General features: G+C 42.4%; 1 protein-coding gene across 1 annotated transcript in view; it reads left to right on the forward strand.

The window, feature by feature from the left end:
* Positions 1-18,448, forward strand: part of LAD1 (ladinin 1) — a 276,482-nt gene that overhangs the window by 238,968 nt on the left and 19,066 nt on the right. Inside the window, exon 9 of the mRNA XM_086923155.1 lies at positions 6,597-6,728. Within this exon, the coding sequence (XP_086779281.1) occupies positions 6,597-6,728 (132 nt within the window). The remainder of the gene's footprint in view (positions 1-6,596; positions 6,729-18,448) is intronic.

The raw sequence follows: 18,448 nt of genomic DNA on the forward strand, positions 1-18,448 counted from the left end.
AAACATGCCGAACTCAGCGCCCTTCTGAAGAAACCCACTGCAGATCCCGCTGAACTTAAGAACTACCACCCCATCTCGCTCCTCCCATTCCCTGCCAAAGTCATTGAGAAAGCCGTCAACAGTCAACTCGCCGCCTTCCTCGAATCCAACAAATCCCTCAACCCCTCACAGTCTGGCTTCCGAGCCAATCACAGTACCGAAACTGCCCTAATCGCAGCAACAGACGACATTTAACACTACTGGACAACGGAGAAACAGTTGCCCTCATTCTACTCGACCTCTCCGCAGCCTTCGACACAGTCTATCACAGCACCCTCATACAACGCCTCAGCAACATCGGAATACAAGGGAAAACTTTAGACTGGATCATCTCGTTCCTCGCCGGAAGAACCCAGAGAGTCCGCCTCCCCCCTTTCAGATCAGAGGCCACCGAAGTCATCTGCGGCGTACCACAAGGATCATCACTCAGTCCCACCCTCTTCAACGTATACATGAGTCCCCTCGCATCCATAGCACGCCAACACAACCTCAACATTATCTCCTACACAGATGACACTCAGCTGATCCTATCCCTCACCAAAGACCCAAACACCGCCAAAACCAACCTACAGGAAGGGATGAAAGACATAGCCGAGTGGATGAAGAACAGCCGCCTAAAACTGAACTCGGGCAAAACGGAAGTCCTCATCTTAGGATCTTCCCCCTCTGCCTGGGACGACTCTTGGTGGCCACCAGCCCTAGGAACCGCACCCAGACCTACAGATCATGCACGTAACCTTGGCTTCATCCTGGACTCCTCCCTCTCGATGTCCAGACAAGCCAACGCAGTCTCATCATCTTGCTTCAATATCCTCCGCATGCTCAAAAAAATCTTCTGTTGGATCCCCACCGAAACAAGAAAGACAGTGTCCCACGCACTGGTCACCAGCCGACTGGATAATGGAAACACACTTTACGCCGGAACCACAGCCAATCTACAGAAAAAACTCCAACGAATCCAAAACGCCTCAGCCAGACTCATATTGGACATTCCTCGGCAAGCTCATATTTCCGACCACCTCAAAGACCTCCATTGGCTCCCCGTCAAATAGAGAATAACGTTCCGCCTCCTCACCCATGCACACAAAGCCCTCTACGACCAAGGACCCGATTGCCTCAACACGCGACTGTCCTTCTACTCCCCCCCCCCGCCAACTACGATCATCCAACCAAGCCCTCGCCGCTATTCCGCGCATCAATAAATCCACCATGGGGGGAAGATCCTTCTCCTACCTAGCGGCCAAAACCTGGAATTCTCTCCCCACCCACCTCCGCCTTACACAGAACCACCTCGCCTTCAGAAAACAACTAAAAACTTGGATATTCGACAAGTAAAGCTCCCCCCCCCCCCTCCCTCAAGCGCCTTGAGACCCTATGGGTGAGTAGTGCGCTATACAAATCTCCGAACTTGAACTTGAACTAGTTGGTGCCAACCTCTGAATCACAAATCAATTGAACTGATAGCAAGGGACACCTATATGAAGGGAGCATGGAATTATTGGAAACAAAAGGCAGACTTTGCCAAAGCATAACAAAAAGCATGCCATCGAATAAGTGCATAATATTAAATCTCTATTGGATACTACATACAAATCAAACTTGTAATCAAGGCAGAGGGGCATCCACAGCTCGGGCACTCAAAGAAGTTTAGACTGAAATATCTCAAAATCATAAGCATCTAGGCGGTAACCTGTATCCTTCAGCATAAGTAACCTCTATAAACGTGGGAGGTACAATGAGAGAGGTACCATGAACAGCCATAAAACTAAACATTGTAACAGAAAGAACACATAGCCTTAGGTAAGTCAAATACAATAAAAAAAACCAACACAATGGAGAAGTAGCTATGAGACATGAGGCATTGAGACCAAAGAGAAGAAACTTGTACCTGAACCAAAACCATTATATTTGCTCAGAAAAATAACCAGTTTCCATCAACATGCAGCCTCAAAGGAAGGACAGTGAGGCCAGGGCTGAGGAAGCAATTTTTTGCAGCTGGTCCAAAATAAGCTGTAGCGTGGAGCAGTCCATGTGTACATCCCCAAAGGGTGCAAAACACTGGTACATGGACATGAATGAAAAGGTTCCAGAGGTATAACATTGTTCCTAACCAATCCACTCCGTATGTTAGGCTTCCGAACATCAATATAGTATGCCTAAAACACAGCTTACCTGCCTTAATACAGAAGACTTAAGAAGAGATGTTGGGCCCGCTATAGGGAGGAAGCAACCCTAACACCAAAATGGTTATGAAATAAACCTATGAGTTTCCAAGTAATGATCCAGAGGTGATTCAGGGCTCTGAAGGAGGATGAGCCGAGAGGATCCAAGCTATGCCTCTAACACCAAGGACCAAGGAGATATACTTATCTCATGAAAAAGAGCAGCAACAAGTATTTGTCAGCTGTCTTCAAACATCATGTGCACGAAAGGCTCTTCTACCAAATCAGGGGATATTCTTGGACAAGTGTTTTCTAACGCATTAGTAGTGCCTAACACCCGAAGGGTAAGTAGTACACGTAGCACTAGTAGAACCAGGCCCAAAAGCCTCCGAATTCGAGAATCGAACAGATAACAGCCGCAGGAAATATCCTCCTATTTTCTTTTTCTATTTATTGTTTATAAACAAGTAAAATAATCAAAACAAATGTGTGCATATCTTAGATTCCATTGCAATTGAGCACAGCAAAGTAAAGTATTCATTTTAAAGTGATTTACGAACAGCCACAACTGTACCACAAGCCACGTGTTGATGTGAAGAAAACCTAGGAATGCTGATCAAATTGCCCACAATAAGAGTGATGCACATGGTATATATTAGTTCAATTTCCCTTCAAACATCCGCTTTATTAAATGCATTTTACTACTATGCTGTAAGGTTTACTCTAAGTTAAATCAGGACTGCTGTCTTTAAAACATGGAACCACACATTTGGCTTAGCAATAATTGTCCATAGTCTTTGCCAGTGAATCCGTGACATTGACATCTTGCAAGAGGCTTAATATACCTAACTCAGGGGAGACAAAACATCACTTTTAAAACATATGGAAAGAAATTAGCTTAAAAGCAAATAACTAGAGTGGAGTCTCCTCCCCACCATAAAATGTCTAAATAAGCCTTCATATGACGTCCATGGGCGCTGGCATGTATAGAGACCATAATTCAATTCAGGTGGATCATGACCAAGTGCATCTATTGAAACCTCGAAAGAGTATTAATTGACTTGTAAAATATTCATAAAAAGAACCTCAATCAATAAGCACCAACAGCTGAAAAAAGAAAAAGCAACACAGAGAGAAAGATATTACAACTAAAAGACAGGACGCATTTTGATAGCAAAAATAGACCAATCAACTGGTTTGATATTTTTCAATAGAGAGATAGGTTTTAAAAAAGAGGAATATGAATATAGACTATCTTCCACTAATAGAAAAAAACAACTAAAATACACGTACTGTAAGTTGAGGTACTTGTCAGTTTTTTTTTATCAATGTTCTCTGGTACACAAAGCAAAGATTATTCCCTCAAAACAAGTGAGCACCTCGTGGGAAGATCTGCTGCATCTGCCCAGTGTTGGTGTGTGGAGCTCTCTGTCAGTCTCAAAGGAATTACAATAAATAGCTCTCAGCAAAAACAAATGTCATCATTCTACATTAATATTTATGCGTTTCTAAAGCGCCTGGTTACGCCAACCGGCGTGTCCTCGCGCTAAGTAGACTAGCTAGTAGGAGAACGGTGGTAGGCAGGTCCCTGGATTATATACGGGCGTATTGCTGCTGCCTTTGTTAAAATTCGCATGCAGAGGAGAAGAGGCATGTTTTTAGTTTTTTCCTAATGTAGTTTCACTCTGTCCATGCTTAGAGTTTCGGGAGCTTGTTCCAAGATTTTGCCAAAAGGTATCTAAAAGACCTTGCCCCCATTCTTGTGGTCCATATTCTGGGACCTTTACCAACGCCCTACCTTCTGATTGCAGATTGCGGCCAGGGATGTAATGTGTTATTAGAGGGTGCAGGTATCGTGGCCCTTTTTTTGCAAGAATTTTATGGCAGTAACACATTGACTTGAATTGTACTCTTTTTTTCTACCGGCAGCCAGTGTAAGTCCTCCAAGGCTTTTTTTGCAGAGGCTCTTTTATGGAGGCTCAATACCACCCGAGCTGCCGCATTTTGCACCACAGAAATAGATGATCAGACACACAAAATAGATGCTCATCGGTATAGTACATTTTAAAATACACTCTTAAAGAGCAACAGATAGCAGTTCTTTAATTGCCAGCCCAGTGCTTTTACTCATGCAATCCAACACAAACGAATGACATTTACTGCAACCTAGCAATCAATTTTTGTAAGACAAAGAATGATACAGTGAACAGAATAAATTAAACAGAGAAAAGTAACAATGCTGTAAAAAAATGATGTACCTGCCCGACAACGAATTCCAGGACCAAGGGTAATTTACCATAGGCAGTAGCAGCTCAAGGTCTCATAAATAGAAAACTGCTTTGACTGGTCTTAGATGCACTCCTGCTACTCAGTAACACTAGTGCAGCAAAGTACAGTATGCTCAACTTCCTCTCTGAAACCTAACATCTTACCAAACATTATTCAGAGTACTGAACAATGGAACAACTTATTTAATCAAACAGAACATAAAAACTTCTCTGAGGAAAACATCTTCAAGACTCCCACCCATTAAAGGTTGTGAAAGTCCTAAGCCCTAATGCAAGCTTGTTGTATTACTGAAGTGTTAAAATTCCCAATCATGAGAACTCATCGCAGACAGAGAATATGAAATTACCTTTCCATCTAAGGAAAATGTATGTACTAGCAAGGCTTACACCTGTAAAGGCAACAGCCCCCAAAGGGATGATAAGCAACGGTAGCTTTTTTCAACTTTTGAGAGAAGCAATTGGCACAGAGAAAACCACAAAGGGGTAAAACAGATTTAGCCCCCATAAAATTGACACTACCACGAAGGTAGTAAGACTAATGAACAAAGACTGTAGGTCATGGCTCCCATTTGGTCAGGAACAAGACTCCTTCACCTGGACTTGCACACTGAAGAATGTGATTCGCCCACTTAGATGAGCAACCTGAACACCGTGGCCTTTTTCACCCTTGATACAGATATAACCAGCATGCACATCATAGGTAAAGGAGTGTCTGGCAATATATATGCTGCATTAAGTGTAAGAACACAAAGACAATGCCACGGGCATATTAGCCCCCAGGTCCTTTTGATGAAAAAATAATAAAGACACCAATTTCGTTTCTAAATATGACCTGAGGCAGAGGCACACATTCTCCACAACGCATCCATCTCCATCTCTGATGTACTGAAGTTCTGCCCAACTCTAAATGGGGCAGGCGGAGCTTCAGTTTGGCGTACAGGGTAATCCGTCGCTGATGCAATGGAGTACCCTTTCCGCCAAACTCTAAATTAGTGCCTAAATGGAGTCTCTCATTCCCTACATCCCATCTCTATTGACTTAAAAGCACTCTGATGTATTGCCTACTACCCTGGCCTCTTGTGAAAATATCATGAATGACATCGAGAGCCACTAAGTTATAGTGATTCTTTGGTGAGTTCATGTGTACTCCATTTGGCGATCCTTTTTTAAATAAAGTGCACCCATGGCTAATTTTAATTCTTGAACCCCTCCAAGGATTTAAAACACACTCTGAAATGCTTTTGTGTTGCCGCTACACTGTCTCTGACCGTTCCAGAGGATGGATATTTAATGGTTCTTGATTTGGGGATAATCTTGCCACAGTGTTCTCCTCTCTTATCCATTCACGACGACAAAGAAGGTGGGTTGATAAATGGACTCATTCTTTTACAATGTGGTAGAATGGGGTACCTGCTGTAAATATTCAGATTACCAGATTGAAATATGGGGGCTGCGGAGTTTTCTGCAGCAAAGACTCAACTGTGCCCTTAGATACCTCTATCCCAATGCCTTTCTTCAGGGGAGCCCCCAGTTCCAGGGCACTGAATGACCTGCACCTCTTTTGTGTCCAATCCGGGTTTCGCTCATGTTTTCCATTACATTCAAGCAACTTGATAGGATTCTGACAAGCCATGTTCTTTATATATTTATCATTGCCGCGCTAGACTAAATAATCAGTACCAATAATGTATTTGTTTTATATTTTCGTTTCAGTAGCAGTGGCCTCATGCGGCAAAATAGCAAAAATGTCACAGACGCATAGGGAGACAACTCCCTTTACTTCAGGGACATTTGTTTTTAAAAAACAAAATGGATTGCCTCAAACACTAAAGTAGTTTTATAATGCAGTATGAAATACACCTTGGCTTGAACAGAGTATTGCATTCATCTGGTAGGATAGGGGAGATTAGCACTTAAAAACCAATGGTTCAGCTACAATCCCCTTTAATGAGTGAATACTACCATGTTATATTTTACGTTAGGGAGCCTTTAGAGTTGTCTACTTTTATTTCGGGATCTTGGAGGATTTGGACAAGTGTGATGGGCATGGCTCTTTTTAGGGTGGTGCCAACGGGTATTAACTTGACCATGTCTGCTCTCCTTCCAGAAATCTGAATCAGTCAAGTCTCCAACACGGACGAAAGAATTCTTCCCAATTCCAGAGGGTGTGGCCAGCAAGCGAAGTGTTTTTGAGAAGGAGACTACCAGCTCAGGAGGAAGTACACCAACATCCAGGAAGGTAAGAATGCTGGAGGATTTGTAGGGGAGATTTCACCCACGTGTGCTCTGGGCATGGCAAAGTGGGGGTTGGGGGAGGGGTGGTATTGGAGTCTCATGCACTCCATTGACTGCACTCAGATATGTGATCACCATTCACTGTTTGTAGAAGTAAATATTTTGTAACCAGCTGCTTATGGCATCATGTTGCCTTTCGTGAACATTTTGGGTGGTCATAACCTTGATATAGATGATCCTGATGTAAAATCCCTTTAGCAATGTATTTATTTATTTGTGGTTTTATATAGCACAGATTAGGCTCAGGGGCATTAGAGTGCTTTAAAATAGATTCAACGCACGAGGAAATGCACATACCATTAACACAAACCTATAGTAAAGAACACTTAATATCAACCAATGTGGCAGACATTCTATTGTGTAAGATTCATCAATAAACAGTGCAGTTAAAGACTGTGGGGCATCTGAAGGTGACATTCAAACAGGGGTAAAACAAGGGTAGTTAACCCAAGTGTCTTAAAAAAAAGAGCTTTGAGGTCCCTTTTGAAGGTAATGTGAAATGAGAACATGTAGAGGCTCTGGGGGAGGGAGTTTCAGATGCTTTTGGCACTTCAAGCGAAGAATTGGGACATGTAGTGCTCCTTCTTGAAGGTGAGGGGTTCGAAGAAGAGGGACTGAACACATTCCTGATTAGCTCTTGAAATTTTCAGTTTCTCAATTAGGCATGAGGGTGAAGGGGAGTGAAGTGCTTTGGGCTCGTGTCTCTACAGCCACTACAGGGAATGTAAAATAGGAGTGCTGTGATCAAATTTATTGTGATCTGATATGAAGCGTGCTGCCACATGTAGAACTTCTCTGAGCGGTCCTGGGTGGATTTTGGGGATGCCTTAAAGGGAGAGCAATTCAGTGGCTTAGACTGGAGAGAACAAGTGCCTGGACAACTGATTTTAGGTCCTGTTCCGGGATCAGGTGCCTGATTCCTCAAAGTATACTTAGTTGGAATCTAGCACTCTTGCCCATGGATGATATATGATTATGGAGGTTGAGATGTCTGTCTAGGGTGAAACTCCGAGATTTGGCATTCTGATTGATGGCCTTTTAAGTCCGGCAGGAGTGACATTCAGTCTTGAAGCAATGGGTTGAGTTTCCTAAAGAAGATAAGTAAAAATTCTGTTTTATTGAGTTTAGTTTGAGGAAATTGTTTGTCATCCAAAATTGAATTCTTATCAGCATGTTTGAGAGAGTGAGGTCTTCAGAGGAAGAACCTTCCTGGTATGTTTGGGTGTTGTCAGTGTATAGATTAAAATATAATTAAAAGATCCTGAGGATCATACAAGGGGGTTCCATATAGAGGCTGAAGAGGGTTGGAGAAATAATCAAACATTGTGGTAATCCTTGTTTTAGGCTAACTGACTTTGAATTCACTTTCCCAATTTTTACTACCTGAGATTGATTTGTAAGGTAAGAAGAGAACCGGTGTAGGACTACACCTTCAAGACACATTTTCTGCTTAAGAGTGTTTAATAAAGTCTGGTAGTTAATTGTGTCGAATGCAGCAGAGTGGTCAAAGAGCACAAGAAGATAGGAGTTGCCAGTGTCTGAAATGCAGAGGGTGTTGTCCACAATCTGAGGAATTTTGGACTCTGTGCTGTGGCCCTGATGGAAGCCAGATTGAAAAGGATCTAAGAGGTTGGTTACCTGGATGTGAGACAATATTTGGGCTGCTATGCAGCTTTCAATTACCCTCCTTAGGACAGGCAGAGTAGAGACTGGTTGGTGGTTGTTAAGGTCGTCAGGATCCAATTAGGATCAGAGTGATTTGCCCCATTTTAGTATGGTCTGAGAATGTGCCTTGTTCAAGGGAGGAGTAGATCAGGGTAGACCATATGTGGAGGATTTGTTTGGATAGGGTTTTGCTGATAGTGCCTAGGAAGGAATTTCATAGGTAGTTTGAGAGTTTAACCATGAATAGTAAGTAGTAGCTCTGACTCTGAGATTAGGGAGAAAGAGGACCACAGCTGCAGTCCCTTGCAAGGTTAGTTCTCCTTGGATATGTTCTTGAGAATGACAGAGAGTGGTATGTTTAAGTATTTGACTTTTTATTCGAGGAACTCCACATTGCTAATGTATAGGGCTTCTGATGGCTTGATGGGAGGGGTATTGGCCTGTTTGATTGCCTCAAACAGTTGTTTCTGTCTGTTCTTGGCTGTGATCAGGAGGACTGATATGTGTAACCTTGACTTTAGCCCCTTCGATGCTCATGACGAGCTGAGCTCGTCATGAGGCACGGTTGAGCTGTGCTGATGATGAGCTGAGCTCGTCATGAACAATGGTAAAGCACGGAAAGCAGCAAAGGAGGGGAATACCATCAGCAGCGATGTTGTTAAAGATTTGATTTTTATATTATATTTAAAGATATTTCTCCTCGTTGCGCATCCCTTGAGAAGGCAATGCACTGTGATGCATTCCCAGCTTTACCCGCATTGGTAAATCAGGGAATGCGCCAAAATCCATAGATGGATGCATGGGCACGCCCACACTCAATCCATAGAACGCCTCCCTGGGGCTGAGTAAGGCAAGGCAGTGATTAGCGCTGCCTTGTGTTACTCCAGATTTATCAAGCCATGCAAAGTGGCCCTGCGCGGTGTGAAAAATCTCACTTAGGTTGTTCATCGATAAATGTGACCCTCAATTCTAGTACTGTGGTGCGAAACCACGTGTTTAAAACAGATAAAATGCTTTTTCTGAGAGACCTGTAAATGGCTCGAATAAGTTTATTAATTATGTAGAGAGTACCATGCAAATCAGTTGTATTATTGGGAACCCGTATATGAGACAGATCTGAGAAAGTTGCCTAAGTGTGAGTCCCTCATTCATTTATTCAGTTATTTGTTTCAAATTCATGCAAACTCATTCATGCAATAAATAGTTCAATGGCCATCCACTGACTCCATCTAGAAACTTCTAAGGGATGGATGGTATTAAATATGCATTTCAATATTCAAAGCTTTACAATGATTCGCTTAATGTGCTGCAATCACAGAACGGACATAGGTGTTAAATGACCAATGCTTGAAGAATGCACTTGAAGATATAGGTTGATCTCAAGGATGTGTATGTCATAGACGGTAAAAGATGGAGATGTACACGTCAGGGACAGCCGCACCGCTGCGCGTTTCGGTGACCGACCCAGGATGGGTCACACCTTCTTCAGGGTGAAGAGGTGGAGGTGAGCAGGCGGAGATGAACAGCAGAATGGGGCCCCTGGGGTACCTGAGCAGCGGCCTGTGTCGGAATGACAGGCCTGTACTGGGGACAAATCCCCTAAAGATTGGGGGGAGCCGGGCTCTCAGTGATCAGCGGCGGGTCCTTTTTGTTCAGATTATGCAGAAGTCAGAAGGATTCTGTGGTACACACACCAGGAACATGGGAGGTAATTCCTCAGGTCCGAAGTGGGCCACATAACATCATATTAGGATAAAGGACGGGGCATTCGGCACGCAGCGGTCTTCAGACACCGGAGAGGTAGCCAAGGCCGGAACAAGCAGGCATAATAAAATAACTCTCCACACTAATTGACCATAAAACTTGTATAGTCACACTTTGTTGCTTAACAACAGAACTAGCAAACATACGAAAAGAATTACAAATTTCACAAAAAAAGAATATTAACAACACCTTTTTTATAGTGTTTGAAGTTGCACCTTTGTCTTTCTGCTATTCCAATCACCCAACATGATAGTATAAATTTAGCAATCACAGAAGGACAGAATGCTAAGTTGGACTCCTCATATTTTATGCCTGTGATCGGTGGTAAACGCAGAGCTTTCCAATTAGTGAGCCATCTCGCTGGCTCCTATGTAAATACAGGTAAACCATGTCCAGGCCCGCTGGCAGTAAGACAAATTCACCAAATAGGAACACACATCTATCTGGACCAGCATATCGATCCCCTTCCTTCACATAGAGTTCAGGAACAGAAAAAGGAAATCATTCTATATGAAGATTTAACAAACTACATAACTAGAAATAAACATCCATATCCAATTAGTAGCAGCTGCAATAAACGCAAATGTACATAGATGGACCCAACAGTCATAACAGTCAATAAAGTAATGACAGCAAAAACATAAATACATTCGAACCATCTAAAATTATGAATGGAAAACCAACCTTTAGCTATAAAACAACTGTATGTATGTATGTATGTATGTATAGGCATTTATATAGCGCACTACTTACCCGGAGGGTCCCAAGGCGCTTCGACCGCTGCGAAACCCTTCCTGGCTTCCCTGAGAGATGGTCCCTTAATGGGTATCTCCAGGGTGAGACCAGGCATCCCCGGCGGTCTGGTGGGGCCGTTAGTGAAGATGAGGCAAGCTAATGCCCAGAGTTGCCGAGTGTGATCGCTGATCAGAGTGGGCACCGAGGCGAGAGAATTATCGAGTCCGCTGACCCTGGTCCAGAAACCTGCCGCGCCGGGAATCGAACCCTGGTCCCGGGCCGTTCTCTGCTCTCGGGTCTGCCGCCTCTAACCAGTGAGCCACAGCCATCTTATTCCAGCATGCCACACCATTGACCATGCACAGGAAACACAGACCCTTCTCACCAACCCATTTCAACAGCAGTGTCAGCTGGAACGGATCAGGGGGTGGTGAGGCGAGGAGGGGGTAAATAAAAAGGGAAATTAAACTTACCTCCTCACTGAGTCCTCTTCGTAGCGTCTCTCCTTCTCGCCCCTCCGCCCGGAACAGGAAGCACCCAGGCTCCCCTGAGGGGCCTGGGCATGTTCTGCACCCAGGCTGTAATGCAGCATGGGTAGAGAACATGCTAAGTGTGCATGAAAGTGTGGCCATCCCAGGGCCGGCAAAACATTCATGCACACCTAGGGGGTGGAAAACCACTCCTCCCCTGCTCTGTCAGCAATGCAGCCCCGCCTCACCCTGCCTTGCAAAGCTGCCATGCCTGCAACAGAAAAAAATAAAATGATAATAACATTGAGTTACTATCATTTTCTTTCCTTAAACTGCTGAAAAGCAGTGGGGCAACGCTTCTCTGCCTTAGCGGAGGAGCTGCCATTGAATAAAATGCTTCCAATGGAACGCTAATGGTCTCCTAAATAAAATTAAAAGGGGGCAAAGCTCAAGGAACCTAAACAATATGGAGCCGAATTTTGCTACTCCAAGAAACTCACCTAATGGGTATTGATCGCAAATGTCTTCACTGGTATGGGTTCTCTAAAGCTTACCAGGCCGGCTTCCATAAAGCTTCCAGAGAGGTGGCAAGCCTAGTTAGCAACACTAGTGTTAACGAATGTTCTGTTTAAGACTGATAAGTTAGAGAGATATGTTGTAGTGCAGGTTCACTATATAGTTCCCCAGTCATGATTAGCACAATCATACTTGCCACACTTCTGGGTCTCACTTTAATGGCCTCATGAATGTTGAACTGGACCAAACAGGATCTTTGCTGGAGGTTACACATCGCAATACGCACTTTTGTACTTCGCAGCACAGAATCGGCTAAGAGACATCTGGCACCACTACTAACGTTCAGCAAGGGCGATACACTTTTTTTCTCCCGATCACATAGATCATTTTCCGGCATCAACTACTTTTTTTGCTCCATCTATTTATTTTTGACAAATAACTGATAAAAGCATTCATGCATTTGAAGTTTCATATTATCTGCCAGCAGAGATCCACATACAATATAAAAAGCCAAGGCCTTGCCCATCGTGAAAGCTGATTGCATTGTGGCTAACTAGAGAGGACTTCCAGAATCCCTTAGGGAAGAATTTTTGCAATATTTCCAGTTGAACACAGGATCAGTGAACTCATCAGAAGTCCTATAAGAAGCCTACAAAGCAGTGCTTAAAAGCAGAATCAAATGCAAAACAACATTTCAAAATAGGGAACAGCAAAAGAGATATGTTGGTCTCAAACAGGCAATAAAGGCAGCTGTACAAAACTACAGACATGACGCATCAGAAACAAACCTGCACATACTCATAAAAACTAAACATTGAATTTCAACAGGTATAATTAGACAAAACAAGAAAACATTGGAAAGCCTGCTAGGGCCTCTTACATAAACACAGGTGCATAACCAATAAACTACTTCATTGCCTGGGTCAGAAGGCAGAAACGAACACACATATCACATATATTGAGGCAAAAATGGTGCGCCTCATGCCAGCCTGAGAGACACAGCCGATGCCTTTACATAAAACTGCACGCTACTCTATGCAGACTTTCACTTTTCACTATCTGGCAACCTACACAAGCACTCACACTCATGCCCACGACTCTCACTCGACCAGCGAATCACACTGGACGAAGCAGTCATCACTGAGGAGATTACAGAGCCCGTTTGCCAACTATAGACAGTTAAATCTCAAGGCCTGAACAGACTCTCAGTGGACATTTTTAAGTACCAATTGGACATATTAGCCAAAAAACTACTTGATCTATACTGAGATTCCCATGTCAATGGGCAGTTCAAGTTGGACCTTGAATCAACACTGCCATTGCAAAACCTGAAAAACAAGCCCATAGTTGTACCTCGTACAGGCCAATATCCTTAATTGATAGTGAACCTAATCTACTGCCCAAAATACTAGTAATGCAATTAATTGCTGTGATTACTGATTTGGTTCATATTGATCAAAGCAGTGTGTTACCACACCATACAACTACATGTAACACTAGAAGACTATATAAGATTCACTTGTCCATATTGCTCATAGATTTAGAGCAGGCCTGTAATAGCTTTTCATAATAATTCCTATTCTTTCTGTTAGAATATTTTAGTGCTGGCCCATATTTTCTGTCTTATGTTAAACTATTATTTAATCAAGAATGGGTAGGCTCAGTGCACCGCGTAATTGAATGACTTTTTCTGGATGGTGATATAATGTCGCTTGTAGTTTAAAACGGTTGGGTGCTCCTGCAAGTAACATATCTGTCCATATACGTTTATGAAATACAGTGAACTAGTGCACACATCAATAGTGAGTGCATCCCTGCGTTGGGTACACCTTTAGTTCTTCATAGAAGACTCCATGTAACACATTAATCGTTGCTTGAGTATGTTTATTTATCATAGTTCGTAACTTAATTCCATTCAATATTATTTTTTCATATTAAATGTGTTAATCAGACAATCCATATTTCTGATGCATTGATCATGGACTATTTAACCACTCCGATGCATTTCGGGCTTTTTAGCCCTTTGTCAAGGAGTTCTAGAAACGCTAATAAACAAAATTGCCCATCATTTCAAAATTCACATGTGTAATAATCACAATATATACATAGAGTTCACATGCTAAAACAAGGCTGCATTCCTGTGTTGTTGTCTAGTTGGTGATATGTGCGCATGTATGATAAAAAGTGATGTGCCCGGTACCATTGTGTAGTGAGTCATGCATCGCGATAAATGCAAGAATTTGAAGTCACTAACGTTTTTGAGAATCCCAATTGGAACAAGAATTTGAAACTATTCGTCAGATATATTGACGATCTCTTCTTCATCTGGAAGGACACGAGAAAGAACCTGGAACAAGTGCTAACGGACTTAAATTCTAAAGACAACAGAATTCAGCTCACATGGCAGATGAGCAAGGACACCATTACATTTTTAGACGTGCTGATTTCAAAAACTGACTCTGGATTCGAAACTGATCTGTTTCGGAAAGAAACAGACCGCAACAACACATTACACTTTTCCAGTTTTCACCAGGGCTCACTTAAACGTCACTTACCTTTTTCTCAGATGCTACGCGCCAAACGCATAACATCAAATCCTGAAACATGTGAAAAACGGATAAAAGAGATGGGCTCCAGATTCCTTGAAAGAGGATACCCACATGAAACTATAAAAGAGTCTGAAAACCGAGTATCTAAAATAACCAGAGAAAAAGCACTAACCAGAACCAGCAATCCGGAAGAGACAAGGATGGTACTTGTATCTAAATATTCCTCACAAAGTGTGGCCTACAAAAAGATTATTTTGAAACACTGGCGGATATTAACATCAAAACCTGAGTTTAATGACATATTTAAAAATCCACCGATATTTGCCTACTCTAGGAATAACAACCTTAAAGAAATCCTTTCCCAAAAACCCAGAAGTCAGATAGAATCTTAAGGAACTCAACCATGTTTAAACTGCAAAAGTTGCAATAATGTAATGAAAGGTAACACTATCAACCACCCCATGAAGGGACACAACATCAAACTGAATGTCAACGCTACTTGTGATTCATCTAACATAATTTATCTCCTAAAATGCCCATGTGGCAAAATCTACATTGGGAAAACCGAAAGAAAAATCAAAATACGATTGAATGAACATAAATAGAACATTCGTACCAAAAATGAGAAATCGAACATTGCAATGCATTTCTTAGAATATAGACATAGTATTGCCCAACTCAAATTCTTGGTATTAGAAATCATCGAGAAAAAAGAGGGCAAAGACAATAATAAAACGAAAACGCTACTTCAACGAGAGATTGCCTGGATATATCGCCTTCCGGCTATGAAGCCCTTTGGGCTCAATGACTGGACTGAATTCAGTTGTTTTCTGTAGACCACCAGTCTGGTGGAGATCTAATGAATGAAGCTTTTCTGCTGCCGATAATTTTAATATTATCTGTTATTTATGAATTGAATTATGATATAGTTACATATTTTGTGGATGCTTTGTATCTTTTGATTACACAGTCACACGGTACACACTCAGTTAATATGGCCGCCGTACTGCTTCTCTGCTCCAGCAGTCCGTTTTTTTATTATCATTACTCACACGATAACCAGCCAGCGTCCTTCCGGGTTAGTGTTTTTAAACTCACCGCCCGGCTAGCGTCATTGAACTCCAGGGAAGGAACCAAGCTACGCGTTTTAAACCCGTTTCTGTTACCCGCTTGCAGCTAAACCCACGGTAAACTACATGTAAGTCGGCGTTTGGCCCGCAGTTACGTTATCACTTAGCCTAAGCGTGAGAGGCTACCTGTTATTAACTTTGGTTCCCTATCCTTTTGTTTCAGCTGGCGAACTGACTCAAGCTGGCAAATGTAAGCATGTTTACCATTTATCGCGATGCATGACTCACTACACAATGGTACCGGGCACATCACTTTTTATCATACTTGCGCACATATCACCAACTAGACAACAACACAGGAATGCATCCTTGTTTTAGCATGTGAACTCAATGTATATATTGTGATTATTACACTTGTGAATTTTGAAATGATGGGCGATTTTGTTTATTTGCGTTTCTAGAACTCCTTGACAAAGGGCTAAAAAGCCCGAAATGCATCGGAGTGGTTAAATAGTCCATGATCAATGCATCAGAAATATGGATTGTCTGATTAACACATTTAATATGAAAAAATAATATTGAATGGAATTAAGTTACGAACTATGATAAATAAACATACTCAAGCAACGATTAATGTGTTACATGGAGTCTTCTATGAAGAACTAAAGGTGTGCCCAACGCAGGGATGCACTCACTATTGATGTGTGCACTAGTTCACTGTAAACTATTATTTAAACCACCATGAGCTAGTGTGAAATGATGAGGAATTCCCTCTGAATCATTTGACCAAAAAAGGGACGCAAGCCAACAATGTCCCAAGGCACCACTACTTTTTGCACTGGCAGTAGAACCTGCTGCACATCTAATAAAACAAGACCCCTTTTATTAGCAGCTTCAGGTGGTCTGGAAACAGCAAGCATGTGGTTATTTGTACACCAATGACCTCCTGCTTTATGTTGGAAGACCTGGGATATCTGGCTGTTTGATTATGAAAATATTGGATGAAATAAGGCCATACATGGGTTTCTGAGTCAAGACAAGATTGTTCCCCATCAGTCGCATAAACGAGATGGAGCCATTGGTAAACTAAGCGGCACTGATTGTCACTAGACCAGGTTTTAGATATTTGGATTTTCAAAGTGTAGACATGGAATCCCAGGCTAGGATAGCCTATTTTACACCCCAGTTAGACAATATATGAATAGACACTCTGCACACTGCACTGGCCTGCTCTGCCACTATCATTTATGGGATAGGTGGCACTGATCATATATAAGAGAAGTGTGGCTCACTGGTTAGAGCAGGCAGACCCTGAAGCAGAGGTCAGACCCGGGACCAGGGTTCAATTCCCGACGCGGCAGGGTCTTGAGCTCAAAATGTCCATGGACTCGATAATTCTCGCTTCGGTGCCTGACCTAATCATGGGTTCACACTCTGCAACTCTGGGCATTAAGCTTGCTTAATCTCCACAACGGCCCCCCGCGGCGGGATGCCTGGCTTTCACCTTGGGGATGCCCTGTAGGGGCTATCTCACAGGGAAAAGCCAGGACGGGTTCCCAAGGCAAGCGCAGAGATACCCCTTCGGGGGTCGATTCAGGCGCTATATAAGAAACATATTAATAATAATAATAATAATAATTTCAGAAGTGCCCATACTATGTGCCCGCCACTACTCTTACTTCCTGAAAACATTCTGTTCGGTTTGTAGTACTTCTTGGGTGACTTTTAATAAATGCTGCAAATTAGCAAGCAATGGTGAACTTACCATGGCTGATACAGCCTCATTATAAAGAGCTGCTCCCATTTTGTTGTTGAATGACCTGCTTATGATCATGCATATATACTTGAGCGATGGGCGGGAACCCCGCCTAGGTACTATATCTAGGGGCAAAATTAGTCAAATGGGACAAGAAACTTTCAGTGGAGGGTCCCTTGTGACAATAAACTCCTTCAGATACGTTCTTTGCAAGGAATCTGGCCATGGGACCGCTTGGGAGTATCGCTCTAGGGAACATACTTGTGTCTAACACTTTTAATCATTAAAAGATATGCAAAAGGGATTTGGTTTAGAGCTGTCTCAATTCTTTAAATATTTGCAGCTGTGCACTAGAACCATAATTGACAACAATCACAGATCAACACAACTGTAGCCCACTAGAGGCTAACTTAATTACATCCCAGCTACTAATGCAAAGTCTTATTTCAGCCATATACCAATCTCAAATTACTAACACACCTGCCACTTTCCCTGAACTGCAAAGGAAATGGCAGCATGACTTTGGTGAACTGAACCTGGCATCCAAGGCTGCCATATTTACGTGAATCCATCTGATTCAATTTAAATACTTACAAAGTATATATATAAACCCTAGTGGCTCTGGCGTATGAATGATGTTCCTGCACATAATTTGGAGTTGCAGGGTGATTCAACCTTTTAGGAGAACCAAACGAAATTCAAGGGGAGCTTGATTGAATTAACTCCCAGAATTGTAGGATTAGATATGTAGATGATGAAGGTATCACAAATGCGGGAAGGACACTGTTGCGGCTGGACCTTGTCAATAGGAAAAGAGACATAGCTCAACATTGGAGGCAGTCCACTCCACCAGGTAGTGCTAAATAGAAAGCTAACTTATACTGGTGCTGTATTCTTGAAAAAACAATATATATGAGTTATGGGATATTCCCGTAAACATATCAGTGTATAGGGTGGATGGTTGCAATATAGGGAAATTGTTGATCCGCATGATTGGTACTTTGTTGATTCAAGTGAGGGTTGTCCATTCAGTTAGGTGGCTGTCTTGGTTGTTGGTGGGTAAGTTAGTGATGAGTTCTCAGGAGTTGAGTTGGTGTGCAAAGTTGCTGTAGATGTTTGCAATATTGCTGTGGAAGAAG

Source organism: Lissotriton vulgaris, chromosome 5 (genome assembly GCF_964263255.1).
Source record: "Lissotriton vulgaris chromosome 5, aLisVul1.2, whole genome shotgun sequence".
Lineage (NCBI taxonomy): Eukaryota > Metazoa > Chordata > Amphibia > Caudata > Salamandridae > Lissotriton > Lissotriton vulgaris.